The sequence below is a fragment of the Anopheles stephensi genome, chromosome 2 (assembly GCF_013141755.1).
Source record: "Anopheles stephensi strain Indian chromosome 2, UCI_ANSTEP_V1.0, whole genome shotgun sequence".
Classification (NCBI taxonomy): Eukaryota; Metazoa; Arthropoda; class Insecta; order Diptera; family Culicidae; genus Anopheles; species Anopheles stephensi.
Genome location: NC_050202.1, coordinates 46,624,454 through 46,637,877, shown reverse-complemented (window position 1 = coordinate 46,637,877; position 13,424 = coordinate 46,624,454). Strand labels below are relative to the sequence as shown.

The 13,424-nt window shown below is 47.2% G+C and overlaps 4 protein-coding genes across 4 annotated transcripts; 2 read left to right on the top strand and 2 right to left on the bottom strand.

The window, feature by feature from the left end:
• The first annotated feature begins 1,205 nt into the window (after positions 1 to 1,205).
• On the top strand, positions 1,206 to 5,794 carry LOC118502391 (gustatory receptor for sugar taste 64e-like). The gene is made up of 9 exons (XM_036034613.1): positions 1,206 to 1,822; positions 1,896 to 2,061; positions 2,234 to 2,323; positions 2,429 to 2,514; positions 3,506 to 3,589; positions 3,656 to 4,526; positions 4,595 to 4,749; positions 4,814 to 5,255; positions 5,329 to 5,794. The coding sequence occupies exons 1-8, from the start codon at positions 1,278 to 1,280 to the stop codon at positions 5,169 to 5,171; spliced, it is 2,355 nt and encodes a 784-aa protein (XP_035890506.1). The 5' UTR covers positions 1,206 to 1,277; the 3' UTR covers positions 5,172 to 5,255; positions 5,329 to 5,794.
• Positions 5,795 to 7,144: 1,350 nt separating this feature from the next.
• Positions 7,145 to 11,663, top strand: LOC118506975 (CLIP domain-containing serine protease 2-like). The gene is made up of 5 exons (XM_036044834.1): positions 7,145 to 7,304; positions 7,364 to 7,756; positions 7,826 to 7,922; positions 7,982 to 8,268; positions 8,354 to 11,663. Exons 1-5 carry the CDS (start codon positions 7,214 to 7,216, stop codon positions 8,680 to 8,682), a joined length of 1,197 nt encoding a protein of 398 aa, XP_035900727.1. The 5' UTR covers positions 7,145 to 7,213; the 3' UTR covers positions 8,683 to 11,663.
• On the bottom strand, positions 8,270 to 10,586 carry LOC118506974 (phenoloxidase-activating factor 3-like). Its single transcript, XM_036044833.1, has 5 exons — positions 10,382 to 10,586; positions 9,725 to 10,231; positions 9,550 to 9,649; positions 9,168 to 9,469; positions 8,270 to 9,090 (listed from the first exon to the last, which is right to left on the bottom strand). The coding sequence occupies exons 1-5, from the start codon at positions 10,467 to 10,469 to the stop codon at positions 8,783 to 8,785; spliced, it is 1,305 nt and encodes a 434-aa protein (XP_035900726.1). The 5' UTR covers positions 10,470 to 10,586; the 3' UTR covers positions 8,270 to 8,782.
• A 4-nt stretch (positions 11,664 to 11,667) lies between the features above and the next one.
• Positions 11,668 to 13,423, bottom strand: LOC118506976 (CLIP domain-containing serine protease 14D-like). The gene is made up of 4 exons (XM_036044835.1): positions 13,020 to 13,423; positions 12,599 to 12,931; positions 12,413 to 12,515; positions 11,668 to 12,348 (listed from the first exon to the last, which is right to left on the bottom strand). The coding sequence occupies exons 1-4, from the start codon at positions 13,333 to 13,335 to the stop codon at positions 11,742 to 11,744; spliced, it is 1,359 nt and encodes a 452-aa protein (XP_035900728.1). The 5' UTR covers positions 13,336 to 13,423; the 3' UTR covers positions 11,668 to 11,741.
• Position 13,424: the final 1 nt, after the last annotated feature.

Here is a 13,424-nt window from a genome sequence, read left to right as displayed (position 1 = left end):
GTCCATTACAAATTTAGTTTGACATTGACAAACAATTTTAGTTTTGAAATCATGTGTTAACATTTTGCAAAAAAGGGAAACTCATCCAGTGTAGTTAAAGTTTATTGCTAGGTTTATTTTAAATTTTAAACTATTCAAACTATGCATGAAATTTTCATTTTCCTAGCTGGTTGTGTAAAGTAAAAAAGGATACTAAATTTATTTAAAAAGCATTTTTTTGTGATCGAATCTTCGTTTTGCCGTTTTATTTATCACGATGCCGAATGGCAGGTGTCAAAAGGCAAAGTAACATTTCTGGAACACATTTACGCACTTTGCGGTGATCGATTAGGTGTGTAAACCCTGTATTTGTTGGTTGGTGTGTTACTGATTGATGCATTTTATAAGGTTTGTTTTACAATATTAAATTAAATTAGCATTAGCAAATTCTTTAAGCATCATCTCTCTACGACGCAGCAAGTGTGTGAAAGTTATAAAAAAAATCTATCATTTTGATTACTCATTACATTACTCATCAATTTGAGAACATGTGTCCACATCCTGTCAACGCATCGTTGGATAGTAATCCCTTATTCATATTGAATCGTTTATGTAGATACATGAATTGCATACCTTTCCAGCATGTTAATCGTGTATTTAAACTCTTTCGTCCGAGGTATTCTTCGTCAGTGCCATTTGTCGCATATGTCATGGTGGTACAAAAGATACATCCAGCACAGGATCGTTCTAGGGAACGAAGACTATCGACGCAAATGATATCCAAAACTTTGCACATTCTTGATAGTTAGTAGAGTGTAGTAAGACGTTTGGAAATATGGAAAGTGTTTAAGTGTGTATGATGAAATAATTTTTCCTCCGTTCCAGAAGACTTCTACCGTCCAAATCGTACACGGTTTATTAGCGGTGGCGATTACTTCTGCCGCTCTGTGACACCAGTTCTGATTGTGGGTCAAACTTTCGGCCTTTTTCCCGTCGACGGTGTGTGCAGTGGAAGGTGCTGGAGTCTTCGATGGCGAGCGTTTTCGATGCGAACTCTGTACGCGCTCTTCGTACAGCTGGGTGCTTTCATAATGGCCAGCTTTTCATTCGCTACCTTTTGGCATAGTGGCGTGGAGTTTGCGAAGATAAGTGCGTCGTATGAGGGGGATTAGAATCATTTTATATGATGTTCTAAAGCCTTGAGTTTTGAATTTGTTCCAGTGTCATGGTGGTTCTTTACACTGAACTTGCTGATAGCGATCAACTTTTGTGTGTTGGCACGCAACTGGCCCCAGCTTATGTCGCGCTGGACGCAGCTGGAGCAATCATTACCCGATCAGCCCAGACTGAGCGCTGCTTACAGACGAAATACGCGCCAGATCGTGTTGATTACGCTTGTGTTGCTGGCCAGTGGTCTGATTGAGCATGTGCTTTCCAAACCGGCAGGTCTTCACCGTGCCTACCGTTGTCCGATCCCGAACCTCCTGGAGGCTCACTACAAACAAGCGTTCCCGGAAATGTTCTCCTTCGTACCGTACAACGCTTACATTGGATTTTTAGCACAAACCATCACATCCCTGCTAACGGTGTACTGGAACTATGTGGATTTGTTCTTGATATGTGTATCCATTGGCCTCCGCACAAATCTGGCGCACGTGAACGAAGCAATCCGAGGTTCGGAAAAGATGTACCATCGGGACAGCTTTTGGAAGGAACAGTTTGCACACTACCGCCAAGTGCTAGGCTTGATACGCGACGTTAATAGTCATATCGGAGTCTTCATCGTTATCTCCTACTCCAGCAATCTGTTCTTCATCTGCGTCCAGCTGGTGAATGTTTTCCAGTAAGTTTGTGCACAATTCCGAAGCACGTGTTCAAGTGTGTCCTGTGTAAATGACATTTGAACCTTTCGTTAGGCAAAATGCATCACTCATCGTCACCACCTACTTCTGGTACTCGCTGGCTCATCTGATTGGCCGCATTGTGGCCGTTTCATTGTACGGTTCGGCGATCCATGACGAATACTGCCGGACACGTTCGCTGTTCTACAACCTGCCGGACGGGTTCAACTGCTCTGTGGAGGTGCGTTGATGTTTTCATTTCATTCCGAATTCCAACTCCCAGAAAAACGAATTCTCACATCTGTCATTACATGCTCTTGGAAGTAATATTTTCTTCCCTCTAACCTTTTGGGTGATTGGAAAAAGGAAGCAACATTCTAGCACTTGGTCTCATTTTTTGTTGCTGTTCCCAGGTACAACGGTTCCATCGGCAGGTCGAGCATGACTCGGTAGCACTAACCGGCTACGGGTTTTTTCATTTGACGCGCAAACTTATTCTGAAGGCATGTTTTCGCCGGCTCCTTTCCAATAGGGTTCCAGTTTTTGCTAGAGCTCATTCCTATTCCTTCTTTTCCTCCCGTTTCGTTTCGCGCTTCCTCCCGCCACAGATCGCCGCGACCGTCGTAACGTACGAGTTGGTTTTGACGCAGGTTAACGAAGCGGAAGCCAAAAATGGTGACGATAATCCGTGCACGTGAGGGGCCTACGTAAGCTGCGTCCAGTTTAAGGAAATGGTAAGGATTCGTTGCGGATGGTCCCACCAAGACCTGGAGCTTGGTCCCCTTTGCTGAGCTATTGGTCAACACTGAGCTAGTTGGCGTTCAAGTTGATCGCTGGAGTGGAAATGAAATTGAGGTGGCAAAATAAAAAGGCATCAGCAAGGAAGTAGCTACAAGTCATGTGACAAAAATAAATAAAACTCTTCCCATAGATCTGTTGTAGGTTTTTGTGTGCGAACTGGGACGGTTTGGGTCATGTGTGCTGGAACATACAAGTGGGCTAATACGTGATGACATTGGGACGAACGGAAACTCAATCGTTTTTTCTGAAGTCCACTTAAGCTCCGGTTTATGAATCTAGTTATTCTAGATCGGATGAATTGACGAATGTCCGAATGGAGACGAGAGTGTTGGTTAGTCTGTCGAACGAGATTGATGAATTTATATTCCTATAGTAATAACAACAGTAATTACTAAAGGAAGTATGTCTGGGTGGCTTAGTGGATTAATGATTTATTGACTACTGTTTCTCTTCTGTGTGTAAATGCCATTCGTGAGGTACGTAAGGAAGTAGCAATCGCTCAAAGCTTTGGTGCCAAAGAAGAAGTCTTGCTTAAAGATATTTGAAGCTTCCAGTTAGTTTCTTTCTATTTTTTCATGGATTTTAGGTAAGAAATAAAGATGAGTTCTTCATTCAGTTAAGATTGCTACTGACGTAAAAAGCTGCCCAAAATTCTGAATAACCTAAACAATACTTCGACCAGAAGTTTCTCGCTCATAGTCACGGAACCCATTGGAATCAAATGTTTTGTTGGACATAAAATTGCCCATGAAGTAGATTAGATCATTTGCTGTAGGTTTGTGTACTGCACGCTTTGAAAGGTAATAATTAGCTTATTACTTATGTATCCCAGTGCCAGCTTTAAAGTAACACCCGGTCAAGACCTTGCCTGACCATTAGTGATTTAGCCGTGCTATACGCTTGAGGTGCAGAATGGCTCTGAAACTGTTGGAAAACAAACTTCTGCTGCGTCGGAATAATGTGATAAGGTGACTACAAGTACTACTTCTGTGAAAGGCCATCCTTAATCAACTCTTTCCCCCCTTTGTTTCAAGCCTACAAATCGATGAGCTGGTATGTGAGAAGCGAAAAAAGATGGGTTTCGCAGTGGACGAACATCACGACACTAAGCCACTGATAAAACCAACCTGGAGCACGCTACTGAAACGATGGTGCGGTGCCTGGCTTCGCTGGCCAAAGGTACCGCGCCGGGCCGTTCGTGAGGATTGGATGCACAACGGCACCTTTCACGAAGCGGTCAGCGGTGTGCTGATGATGGCACAGCTCTTCTCAATCATGCCAGTGCTCGGCATCCTCGCGAAAGATCCGCGCAAGCTACGCTTCTCGTACGCGAGCGGTCGTGCGTTCTATGCGTACTTTTGTGTAGTTGGTATCGGGTTCCTAACCACGATGTCGATTTACTTCTTCGCCAGCAAGCGTTACCACTTTCAGAAGATGGTAACGGGCTTCTTCTACTGCTACAATCTGTACGCGATGTATCGGTTCGGTCGGCTCGCCCAGAAATGGCCCGCGCTGATGAGTAAGTGGACCCACGTCGATGACTCATTGCCACCGCAAAAGGACCTGTTCGAACGTGCCGTCCTGGCGTACCGCATAAAGCTGTGCTCAATCATCGTGATGACACTGTCCCTGTCCGAACATTTGCTGTCGATCGTGGCAGCCGTACACTACTCGAACAACTGCCCGGCGGTGCACGATCCGTACGAAGCGTTCTTCAAGTCGAACTTTGCGTTCGTGTACTACTACTTTGCGTACTCGACGTGGCGCGGATTTTGGACCAAGTTCTTCAACGTGATCTGTAACTTCATCTGGAGCTATGTGGATCTGTTTGTGATAGTGGTCAGCATGGGTTTGTCGCATTCGTTTCGCCGCATCAATGCGTATCTGTTTCTGCACAAACGTGAGGTAAGTACAGGGCAAGTCCAGGATATCGCATGGACGTTTAAGTGTCTAGTTTCCTTTGCCATGTACAGAAAATGTCTGAACAGTTTTGGGGCGAACAGCGGCAAAAGTATCGAAACGTGTGCGATCTTGTAACGACAGTGGACGATCATATCTCCGCCATCACGATGCTTTCCATCTCAAACAATCTCTTCTTTATCTGCGTCCAAATTCTGAACAGTATGAAGTAAGGCTTGCTGCAGAGTGCTAATCGACAACCGCAACTACCTTACAGTTCACTATCCTTTCAGCTCGCGACCCACTCTAGTGCACACGGTGTACTTCTGGTTTAACTTGATCATCCTGATCGGACGCACGCTAGCCGTCGCCATGTTTGCCGCGGAAGTGAACGATGAGTCGAAACGTCCGATCGAGGTCCTTCGTACGATACCGCGCGACGGTTGGTGCTTGGAAGCGAAACGGTTTGCCGAGGAAGTGACGACCGATACCGTCGCCCTGACCGGGCTCAAGTTTTTCAGCATGACCCGCAAACTGGTGCTGAACGTGACCGGGGCAATCATTACGTACGAGCTGGTGCTGATACAGTTCCACAAGGACGAAATCTCGGATGTGGATTTGTGTAAGCTTAAGCGTATGGACACGTTGTGAAAGGGTTGCTTTATTCGTTGGATTCGTCGTTTGCTGTCGTAGTTTGTGTGTCGGTGTCGTTCTGTAACCTGTTCAGTGTTGAGTGTGAGTGTGATGCACCGGGTACGAGCTTGCGTCTAATTTTGTTTTACTTGTTGTCTTTAACTTCTGTTTTCAGGTTTAATCGATCCATTTGATGAAAAATATTACTAAAGTGATGTAGCGTATCTGAAGAGAAGCTGTTATTCGCTTTAAAAGGATTTTACAACAGTTTAAGCTAGTTTCAATCCAGTTCGTTGCAACGAGTTAAAAATCTCATGTCTCCATGTGAACATCTCGTCGAGTGTATTTTGCTTCCCTCTCTTTCTTCGGTCGGCTAAAATCCTGCACATAAGGAAGTGTATCATCGAAACACCTCTCAAAAATCAATCACTCCATCACATGTCCTTCCTGGAAGTGTCCTATCATCACATCAGCGTGCTTGTGCAAGGGACGTCTAGCATCAATCCCGTCCCGTAGCATGCCGATCACCCGTTTCGGGTCAAAAAGGGGCTGCTCAAATGTAATCGATTGTAAACGCTTCAATCGTGCATGTCGGGCTTCATTAATAAACAATCGTCAGAATCAATATTTTATACCGTCTATACTGTCTCGCCTGCGCGTTCTTTTTTCACTCTAATGCAAATGTGAGAAAAGGAGTGCAAAAACGATGAAGCAGAACTGATTATCTGAATTATTAAGCAAAGAGCGCCCTCTTGGATGTCCGTTCGTTTATTCATTCTTACCGATAACTTTATGCTAAGTTGATTCATTTACCGAGGAAAGATGACTTTTGGTTCACTGACCGAAAACCCGAAGCATAAGGAGTCGGCCAGACTTCGGGTCACGAATCACCGGGAACAGCTTACTGAGCAGCTGTGGGGAATGAAAATTTAATTAAATGGAAATGAGCAGCAGAAGGAAACCGTTTTGCATTCCAGCTTTAATCGGGCATCAGTTTCGTAGATAACACTCGTCCCAAGTCTCATACATTGGTGTGCGTGTGATGTTGAAGGGTTGAGAAAGTGAATTACCTCTGGCACACGCACTAATGTTTATTGGGGATCGATATTACTCGCGTGCCTAAATCTGGGGTAATACGATAATAATTGACTTGATGGTTCACACGTTCAGTTAAAAAAAAGCGACACTTTGACCTGATGACGTACGCCCCGCGGAATGATGTGCATGAAGTGGAGCTTTTTTTTGCAAACTCATGACCAATGCACATGCATAAAAATAACCCTTGTTCAAATTATTAGGTAGGTGTCGGTTAAACAACGCGTCACACAATCTAAGACTCATTGCTGTCATAGGGACGTTCTTGCTATAGGCATGACTTCTAAAGTCAATTCTAAGTAGTCTGTAATTGTAATGTATATAAACACTGATGCATATATCTGACCGAGGAGGAGTTTAAACAGAAAGATGCGTTGGGCATTATCATATCTCTTAGCATGTGGTCAGCCCTCCGTGCGAGAAAGCGGACTGGATTGGTTTTGAACCGCTGTTACCTCGGCACTCAGACTGCCTGATACACATTCACAGAAGTTGACAGAAATTTCAAAGTTGTTAGTTCTGCACCGGTCAGAAAAAAATACTTTTGATCGTTGTAAGCAGAGATAGTTGGAAACGCACTCGACAGGACGAACCAGTCTATCTTCATCATCGTAGAGTAAACATTCAGCCTCAGTTATAGCCAATGTCTCGTCGTTGATGTAGAATACGAACAGGAAAGGCTCTAGATTGCTTTCCTGAGGGACTCCTTTGAACTCTCAAACTTGAATAAAGAGATATTGACAGACAGATGGTGATCAATGTGATCAAAAGCTGCCTTTAAATACGTTTAAGCGGCATCCATCGGTGGTCCAGTAGATTACGTGGCATGGCAGTAGTTGTAAAGAAATCCCCATTTAATCTGTAAATTATGCGAGTGTTTGTGGCTTTAATCGCACAGCCGTGTGACCTGCACAGCGTACTAGTTATCAGCTCTGCTCTCAGTCTTAAACTGCACGTGTACGAGAATGTATAACTCGGGAACGTTATCCCGAGGCCAGTGGTTCTGTGTCTTCGCTTTGGTACTGCTCCAACATACAACAGTACACGCAGGACGACGTAAGTAACACATCGTGATACCTAAATAACACTTCAAAAGATCATCAATGTGCCCCCAGATTCATTCAGACAGCTATGCATCACTGAAGGACAGCAGCGAGGACGCTGCGTGCCGGTCAAACAGTGTGACATTGTGCTGACGATGCTGCGCCAAGAGCACCACACGAACGAAGACATCCAATATCTGTACGGCACAGAATGTGGTCGAACACCGGACGGGAAAGCACTCGTCTGCTGTCCCCAAAGTTCAGTCCTACCGATGGGCAATGGAGAAGGACCTGCTAGTGCACTTAACACAACCATCCGTGTGAATGCCGAAGATAAACGGCCAGTTGAAACGCTTCCTCCCCAAACATCTCCTCCAGTGTGTGGATTGCAATCGGAAGTGAAGCTGGTCAATTATACCATTGGCCATCACCCATGGACTGCACTCCTCCACTACGGGAATCGGGGTAGGTTTGAGCCTGCAAACATCTCCAAACAACATTAGCTCAAAATTGGACCATTCATTTTTCACACAGCACATGACAGCAGGTTTAACTGCAGTGGTACACTTATCGCGTCCCAGTACGTACTTACAGCGGCAAGCTGTGTGGATGACGTTGAAGCATGGAAAAAGTAAGTTCTTTATGTGGTTGGGCCAGCTGAACGTATCTCATCCATCGGTTCTTTCTCAGCCTCACAGTGCGCCTTGGTGAATGGGATCTGGAATCAACGGTCGACTGTATACTGTCGCCAGACAGTGGCGATCTCGTGTGTGCCGATCCCTCGTACGATGTGCCTGTGACACAGGTGATCCTGCACGAATCGTACTCCGGACGGCGTAATGATATTGCTTTGCTACAACTTTCTCAACCAGTGCAGTACAACGATTGGGTCTTCCCGATTTGTCTACCACTGTCACCGATGCTTGATGAATCGGTGTCCGCGTACAGTGCGGCCGGCTGGAACCAAAACACATGCGGTAAGATTCTGTAGCTCGTTCAATCAGCAAATAATCGTTTATTGACACTTTGTTCTCTTGTGTTGATGTTTATCAAAATCGTTAGAGGCGTTGGGAAGTCGGTACAAGCAGGCCAACGATTACTCTCCACTGAATCAGACGGCCTGCCAGCGGTACGTGCCATCGGTTGCGGGAACGTCGTACAACTTTGTGTGTGCCGTTTCCGACGGGCAAACGATCGGCGATGCTGGCGGTGGTTTGGCGGGGATGCGAACGGGGACCGTACGCGATCCGAGACGGCAGGTGTATGAGGTGGTTGGTGTGCTTAGCTCGCTGTCGAATTGTGCAAACTTTGACGGTGTTTCGGTGTACACGCGAGTCGGGCAATACGTGGATTGGATCGAGAGCAAGCTGGAGCCGTTGTCGGCTCAGTAATTTGTGAAATGCTTTAGCGGGACTCAGTAGCGTATATTGTCACTACTTTTTTTGTACCTTGTTTAATTAAATGCATACTTCATCGGGATTCGTCAGATTCCTACGGTTCCAGATTGCTAACGATCCATTCGATGTACTGATTCACTCTTGTGTACACACCTGGCACTCCCTCGAGCCCGCACCGTTTACCGAAGCTGACCACGCCGCCCAGAAACAGCACGCCCTGCCCATTGCTCTGCCCGACGTACATGAGCGGACCACCGGAATCACCACGGCAGGAATCTTTGTTCAACGTACCGCCCGCGCACACCTGCGTCTGATCGATGTTAGCTTCCGGGTACTGCGCCCGGCAAGCTTGCTCCGGAACGCCCGACACTCCAACGAACAGTTTGTAGCGACTTTGCGGTGCTAAAAGCAGAGAGCAATGTGAAGTGAGCATTACCAAACGGAAGTGACGGAAGATTGCATCGCATCGCATCACGTACCATCCTCTGTTTGACCCCAACCGGCAACGACGAACCGTTTACCATCGTACGAAATCGATCGCTCTGCCGGCGCCAGCGGCAAACAGATCGGCTGCACGTAATCGTTAAACTGTGCAAGGCGCATCAGTCGCAACAGCGCAATATCATTCTTCACCAACATCCGCGTGACGGTGTAGCTGGGATGTACGATCGCTTTCTCGATCGGTATGTCCTGAACAGGATCGGCGCACAGCTGTTCGCCGTACGATGTGCTGCAGTCGGTGGTCGATTCGAGATCCCACTCACCTAGCCGGACGTTCGTTCTGAAACAGAAAATCCCAACCCAAGCATCAAAGGTTAGTCTTAGCGTAGGACAAACCAAGGCGTTACTGCGGACACTTACAGAGTCCAGGTCGTTTTGACACTATTGATGCAATGGGCCGCCGTCACTACGTAACGTTGATTGATCAGTGTTCCACCGCAGTGAAACTTCAGGTCACCATCTGAAACGGAAGGTGAACGGCACAGGGTACAGTCAGTCAGGCGGCTACTTCCCGACGCTCTCGTTCACAACTTACTCTTGCGGCGATGCTGAATCAGAGCGATCCATGGATACTCGTCGATTTGGGCCCGTTCCCCGCCAATGATGCGATCCGAATACTGGATGCCACAATCGGCCGGCAGTAGCCGCAATCGATCCTCGTACGACAATCGACTGCCGACCGTAGTCTGGCCAATGGCTGGTCGTTGCGGTTGCTGCTGGAAGGGTGGTTGCGTTTGTACGGGCCGTTGCGTTTGCTGGAACGTTGTTGTGGCTGGCAGTCGCGTTTGCACGAACGGGGCATTTGTAGTGGCTGGTGGTCGTGTTTGAACGGGTGGTTGTGCGTTGGCCGGAATCGTATTTTCCGGAGCTTCACAGCAAACGAGTATTTTCTTTTCGAGAATTCCACACCGGCTAGCTTCCAGGAAACGCACTACGTTCGACGTCAGGAGTGGTTGATTTAGCAGCCCCAGGATCCGCGGACACTGGCTCACGGTTACGCAGATTCCGCCGCGCTGATCGGGCGTTCGACATTGGTTTTGATCTGGCCGGGTGAAAAGTAAAAGGATTGAAAGCAGTTAGCAGCAATTACGCTAGGTGTACGGCGGTGTATTCGGGCTGTTGTCAGTTGTTTGGGATTCCCTGGGCTGACAGGCAGTTCAAATCCAAAACACAAACCGACACACACACTCACACTGAGCTACGGTCGATTGTAGCATGCACACGATGACGACGGCAATTATCAACACCGCTACCTGTACACGGCCACGTTCCAAAGGCATCTCGTTTCGCAGGGGGGAGTCTATACGATGTTGAGCTGTCTGTTCGGTGCTCGGCTCCTTACACCTGTTCGTCGACAGGTAGGTGATTGTCGGTGCGTACGGTTCGACTGTGCAACGGATACTAACCGTCGGCGAGCGTGAGCATAAGCAGGTGGACGTGCCTTTCCCGGGCACTGCTCCGTGGTGATGAACCGATGCGAACTTCGCACGTTTCGAGGCGTTTAGGGAACTCCTTTAGGTGGTGGAAACGAGTTTTTGGTTTCTTTTTTTTCTCCTATTCCCCTGCGCTGAACTACATATTTAATGACAACCTAGCCAATTAACAATAGCGGAGCTGTGTGGTTGGGCTTCATTATCAAGCCCGCACAAGGAAATGTATCCGAGGGGCGAGAGCGTGAGTTCTTCATTTTACACTCGATGCTATTATCGCTAAAACGTTAATCCAGAAAGTTACGAATGGTTTTTTTGAAACCCATTTTAAATTTTTACTGTTGGTAATTTATTCAGTATCACCACATAAGCTCCGGGATTTCTGTATCTTTCCACCAAGATTTTACCGGTCTTTTTGTCACAGGTTCTTTACTCTCAGCTCGACAAACTTGTTTTCAGACGTATACGATTCCTTAATATAGGTAGAATCGTTTCAAAAACCTTTAAACTTAAAACCAATGCTAAAGAAAGTCGTTTTTCTGTCCCAACTTTTCAAGGAAAACAACTGGTGGGAATTCTACTTTTTGGATAGTAGCAAGAAGTATGTAAGGGCAGGTTTTTATCACCAGAATTTAAAAATAGAAATTCATTCACTGATACCAATAAGACATCCCCACTATGTATATAAGAAATAATGTCTGTCGTTACGGTATGTAAGGAAACGCTGTTACTACATAGAAAATAAAACTTAATTTTTTATCACCAAAGTGATAAAGAGTTGAAGTCTATTGAAATTCTGATAAAATAAAATTTATTCTAGGTAACGAAAACTGAAACTCGGTTAAATTGGTTGGTTGGCAAGTTTAGTTAGAGACTTGGAGTCTTAGGAACTCGTTCATCTGGCTTTCCCACTGTAGACGCAGAAAACCTGTTGGAATAACCAAGAATAAAATGCAAAACGTTATCGAAAAGAACCATTAAAAAACAAACCTTCTCCATGTTGCGTGAGACGTTCTTTCTGAAAATAAAGTAACTAAAGCATCACCGATCACTCTTTCGCTATCGGATATATTTCCTTCTTCCCGGGTGAGGTAACAAAGTCAACGCGTTGTTCGTGTTCCGCTACACCATCGTCTCCAGTACCCAGTCCATGTATTCGCTTATACGCGTGTAGACGCCGGGTACACCGTCCGTACCGCACTGCTCCAGCCCGAAGCTGACCACACCGATCAGGTACCAGAACTTGGTCGACGATCGCCCATTACCGTACCGCATCAGCGGACCACCGGAATCGCCACGACACGAATCCTTACCCTTCTCGCCACCGGCACACAGCTGGGTGGGAATAATTTCTAGCTGTATCGAGCTGAACGCATCGGCACACGCTTCGTTCGCTACCACCGGCACACTCAGGTGCAGCTTTTTCGTGCTCGTCGTACTGTTTTCTGTCTGTCCCCAGCCAGCTACGCTCGCGTACTTGCCGGTCAGATTTGCTTCACGATCTTCCGCCGTGACCGGGAGACAGATCGGTCGAATGAAGTCGGTAAATTCGACCGATTCCGACAGCAGCAGCAGTGCGATATCGTTGTAATCGGCACCGTTCTGTTTGTAGTACTCGGGATGCACTAGGTACGCGCTGATCAGTACGTCACGTACCGGGTCAGCACAATCGTCGTTCACACAGTCGGTAGCTGTGGTTGTGTCGAACTCGCCAAGACGGACCTGATATCTGTAAGAAGGGAAGGGATGAGTGCTATTGTCGTTTGTCTCCTGCTCAGACGTTGCCCACTTACACGATCCAGCTAGATGGCACACCTTCGATGCAGTGAGCTGCAGTAAGCGCGTACTGGCTGTGGATCAGGACACCTCCGCAGTGGAATCCGTACCGATTGTTACCTACGATCATCAAAATGAACAGCTCCTGGCTGTGTTAGTGTTTGTAACATCACCTGCAGAAACACACTGTCCATCCGGCTTACCTTTGTAGTACTGAATCCTCGCCAGCCACGGGTAGGCATCCAGCGAAGCTACTTCACCACCGACGATACGGTCCGATTGCATTTTTCCGCACTCACCCGGTGGCGGTAGCTCGACCGGTGCGTCAAATCTCCCGGTCAACTTTCGTACCAGCGGACAGCACACCAACACCGAGCTGCCCTGCTGGCCACATTTCGAGTTCCGGAGAAAGGCGCGATCTTCCGGTGTCATTTTGTCCTTCAGCAGCAGCAGTTTCCGAATCGAGATGCAAGATCGGATGATCACACACGTGCCCACATTACCGTCCGGTGTTTGGCATTCATCTTGTAGGTTCACTGCAAAAACCAATCGCCAATGATGAATTTAAATGCGTTCATATCCCTGGGAGGTGTAAACGGATTTTGTTTTGGACGCCACACTTACATGCCCCAGATGATCCGATCGTGATCGTGAAGACGCACACCAGCACCAACACAAACCTTCCCATGTGGGGTAACATTTCGCGGCGGGAGACGCGCCAAAGCCTGCGAACGACGACTGGCAAAAGGATGCTGCGAGCGACGGGCACAAATACCAAAAATCTTGCAGCGTAGATCGACGACACCGCACTGATGTTCTGTCTGTCTGCCACGAGCTCTAGTGTGTTTCGTAAGCCCGCTGGTACGGTTATGTTCGGGTTTCGTTGCACGCGCAGTGCCGAAAGCTGCCCAACCGGTCCAACGCTCGTCGGTGATCGCATACGTGCGGGGCGGGCAGGTCCCCGAGAAAATCTGAGGGATTCTCCTGATACCGCGCTGCAACGTCTTCTTGATCAGTGGTCGCAATCAA

Bases quoted from the DNA above. Each gene is read 5' to 3' on its own strand.
- LOC118502391 (XM_036034613.1), top strand. From the start codon at position 1,278: ATGTCGCGCTGGACGCAGCTGGAGCAATCATTACCCGATCAGCCCAGA. The intron at 1,823-1,895 runs GTAAGTTTGTGC...ACCTTTCGTTAG, and splicing joins CAGCTGGTGAATGTTTTCCA to GCAAAATGCATCACTCATCG. The intron at 2,062-2,233 runs GTGCGTTGATGT...TGCTGTTCCCAG, and splicing joins GGTTCAACTGCTCTGTGGAG to GTACAACGGTTCCATCGGCA.
- LOC118506975 (XM_036044834.1), top strand. From the start codon at position 7,214: ATGTATAACTCGGGAACGTTATCCCGAGGCCAGTGGTTCTGTGTCTTC. The intron at 7,757-7,825 runs GTAGGTTTGAGC...TTTTTCACACAG, and splicing joins CCTCCACTACGGGAATCGGG to CACATGACAGCAGGTTTAAC. The intron at 8,269-8,353 runs GTAAGATTCTGT...CAAAATCGTTAG, and splicing joins CTGGAACCAAAACACATGCG to AGGCGTTGGGAAGTCGGTAC.
- LOC118506974 (XM_036044833.1), bottom strand. From the start codon at position 10,469: ATGCCTTTGGAACGTGGCCGTGTACAGGTAGCGGTGTTGATAATTGCC. The intron at 10,232-10,381 runs GTGAGTGTGTGT...TCACCCGGCCAG, and splicing joins ACAATCGACCGTAGCTCAGT to ATCAAAACCAATGTCGAACG. The intron at 9,650-9,724 runs GTAAGTTGTGAA...CTTCCGTTTCAG, and splicing joins GATTCAGCATCGCCGCAAGA to ATGGTGACCTGAAGTTTCAC.
- LOC118506976 (XM_036044835.1), bottom strand. From the start codon at position 13,335: ATGCGATCACCGACGAGCGTTGGACCGGTTGGGCAGCTTTCGGCACTG. The intron at 12,516-12,598 runs GTAAGCCGGATG...TGATGATCGTAG, and splicing joins GAGGATTCAGTACTACAAAG to GTAACAATCGGTACGGATTC. The intron at 12,349-12,412 runs GTAAGTGGGCAA...CCCTTCTTACAG, and splicing joins GTGCCATCTAGCTGGATCGT to ATATCAGGTCCGTCTTGGCG.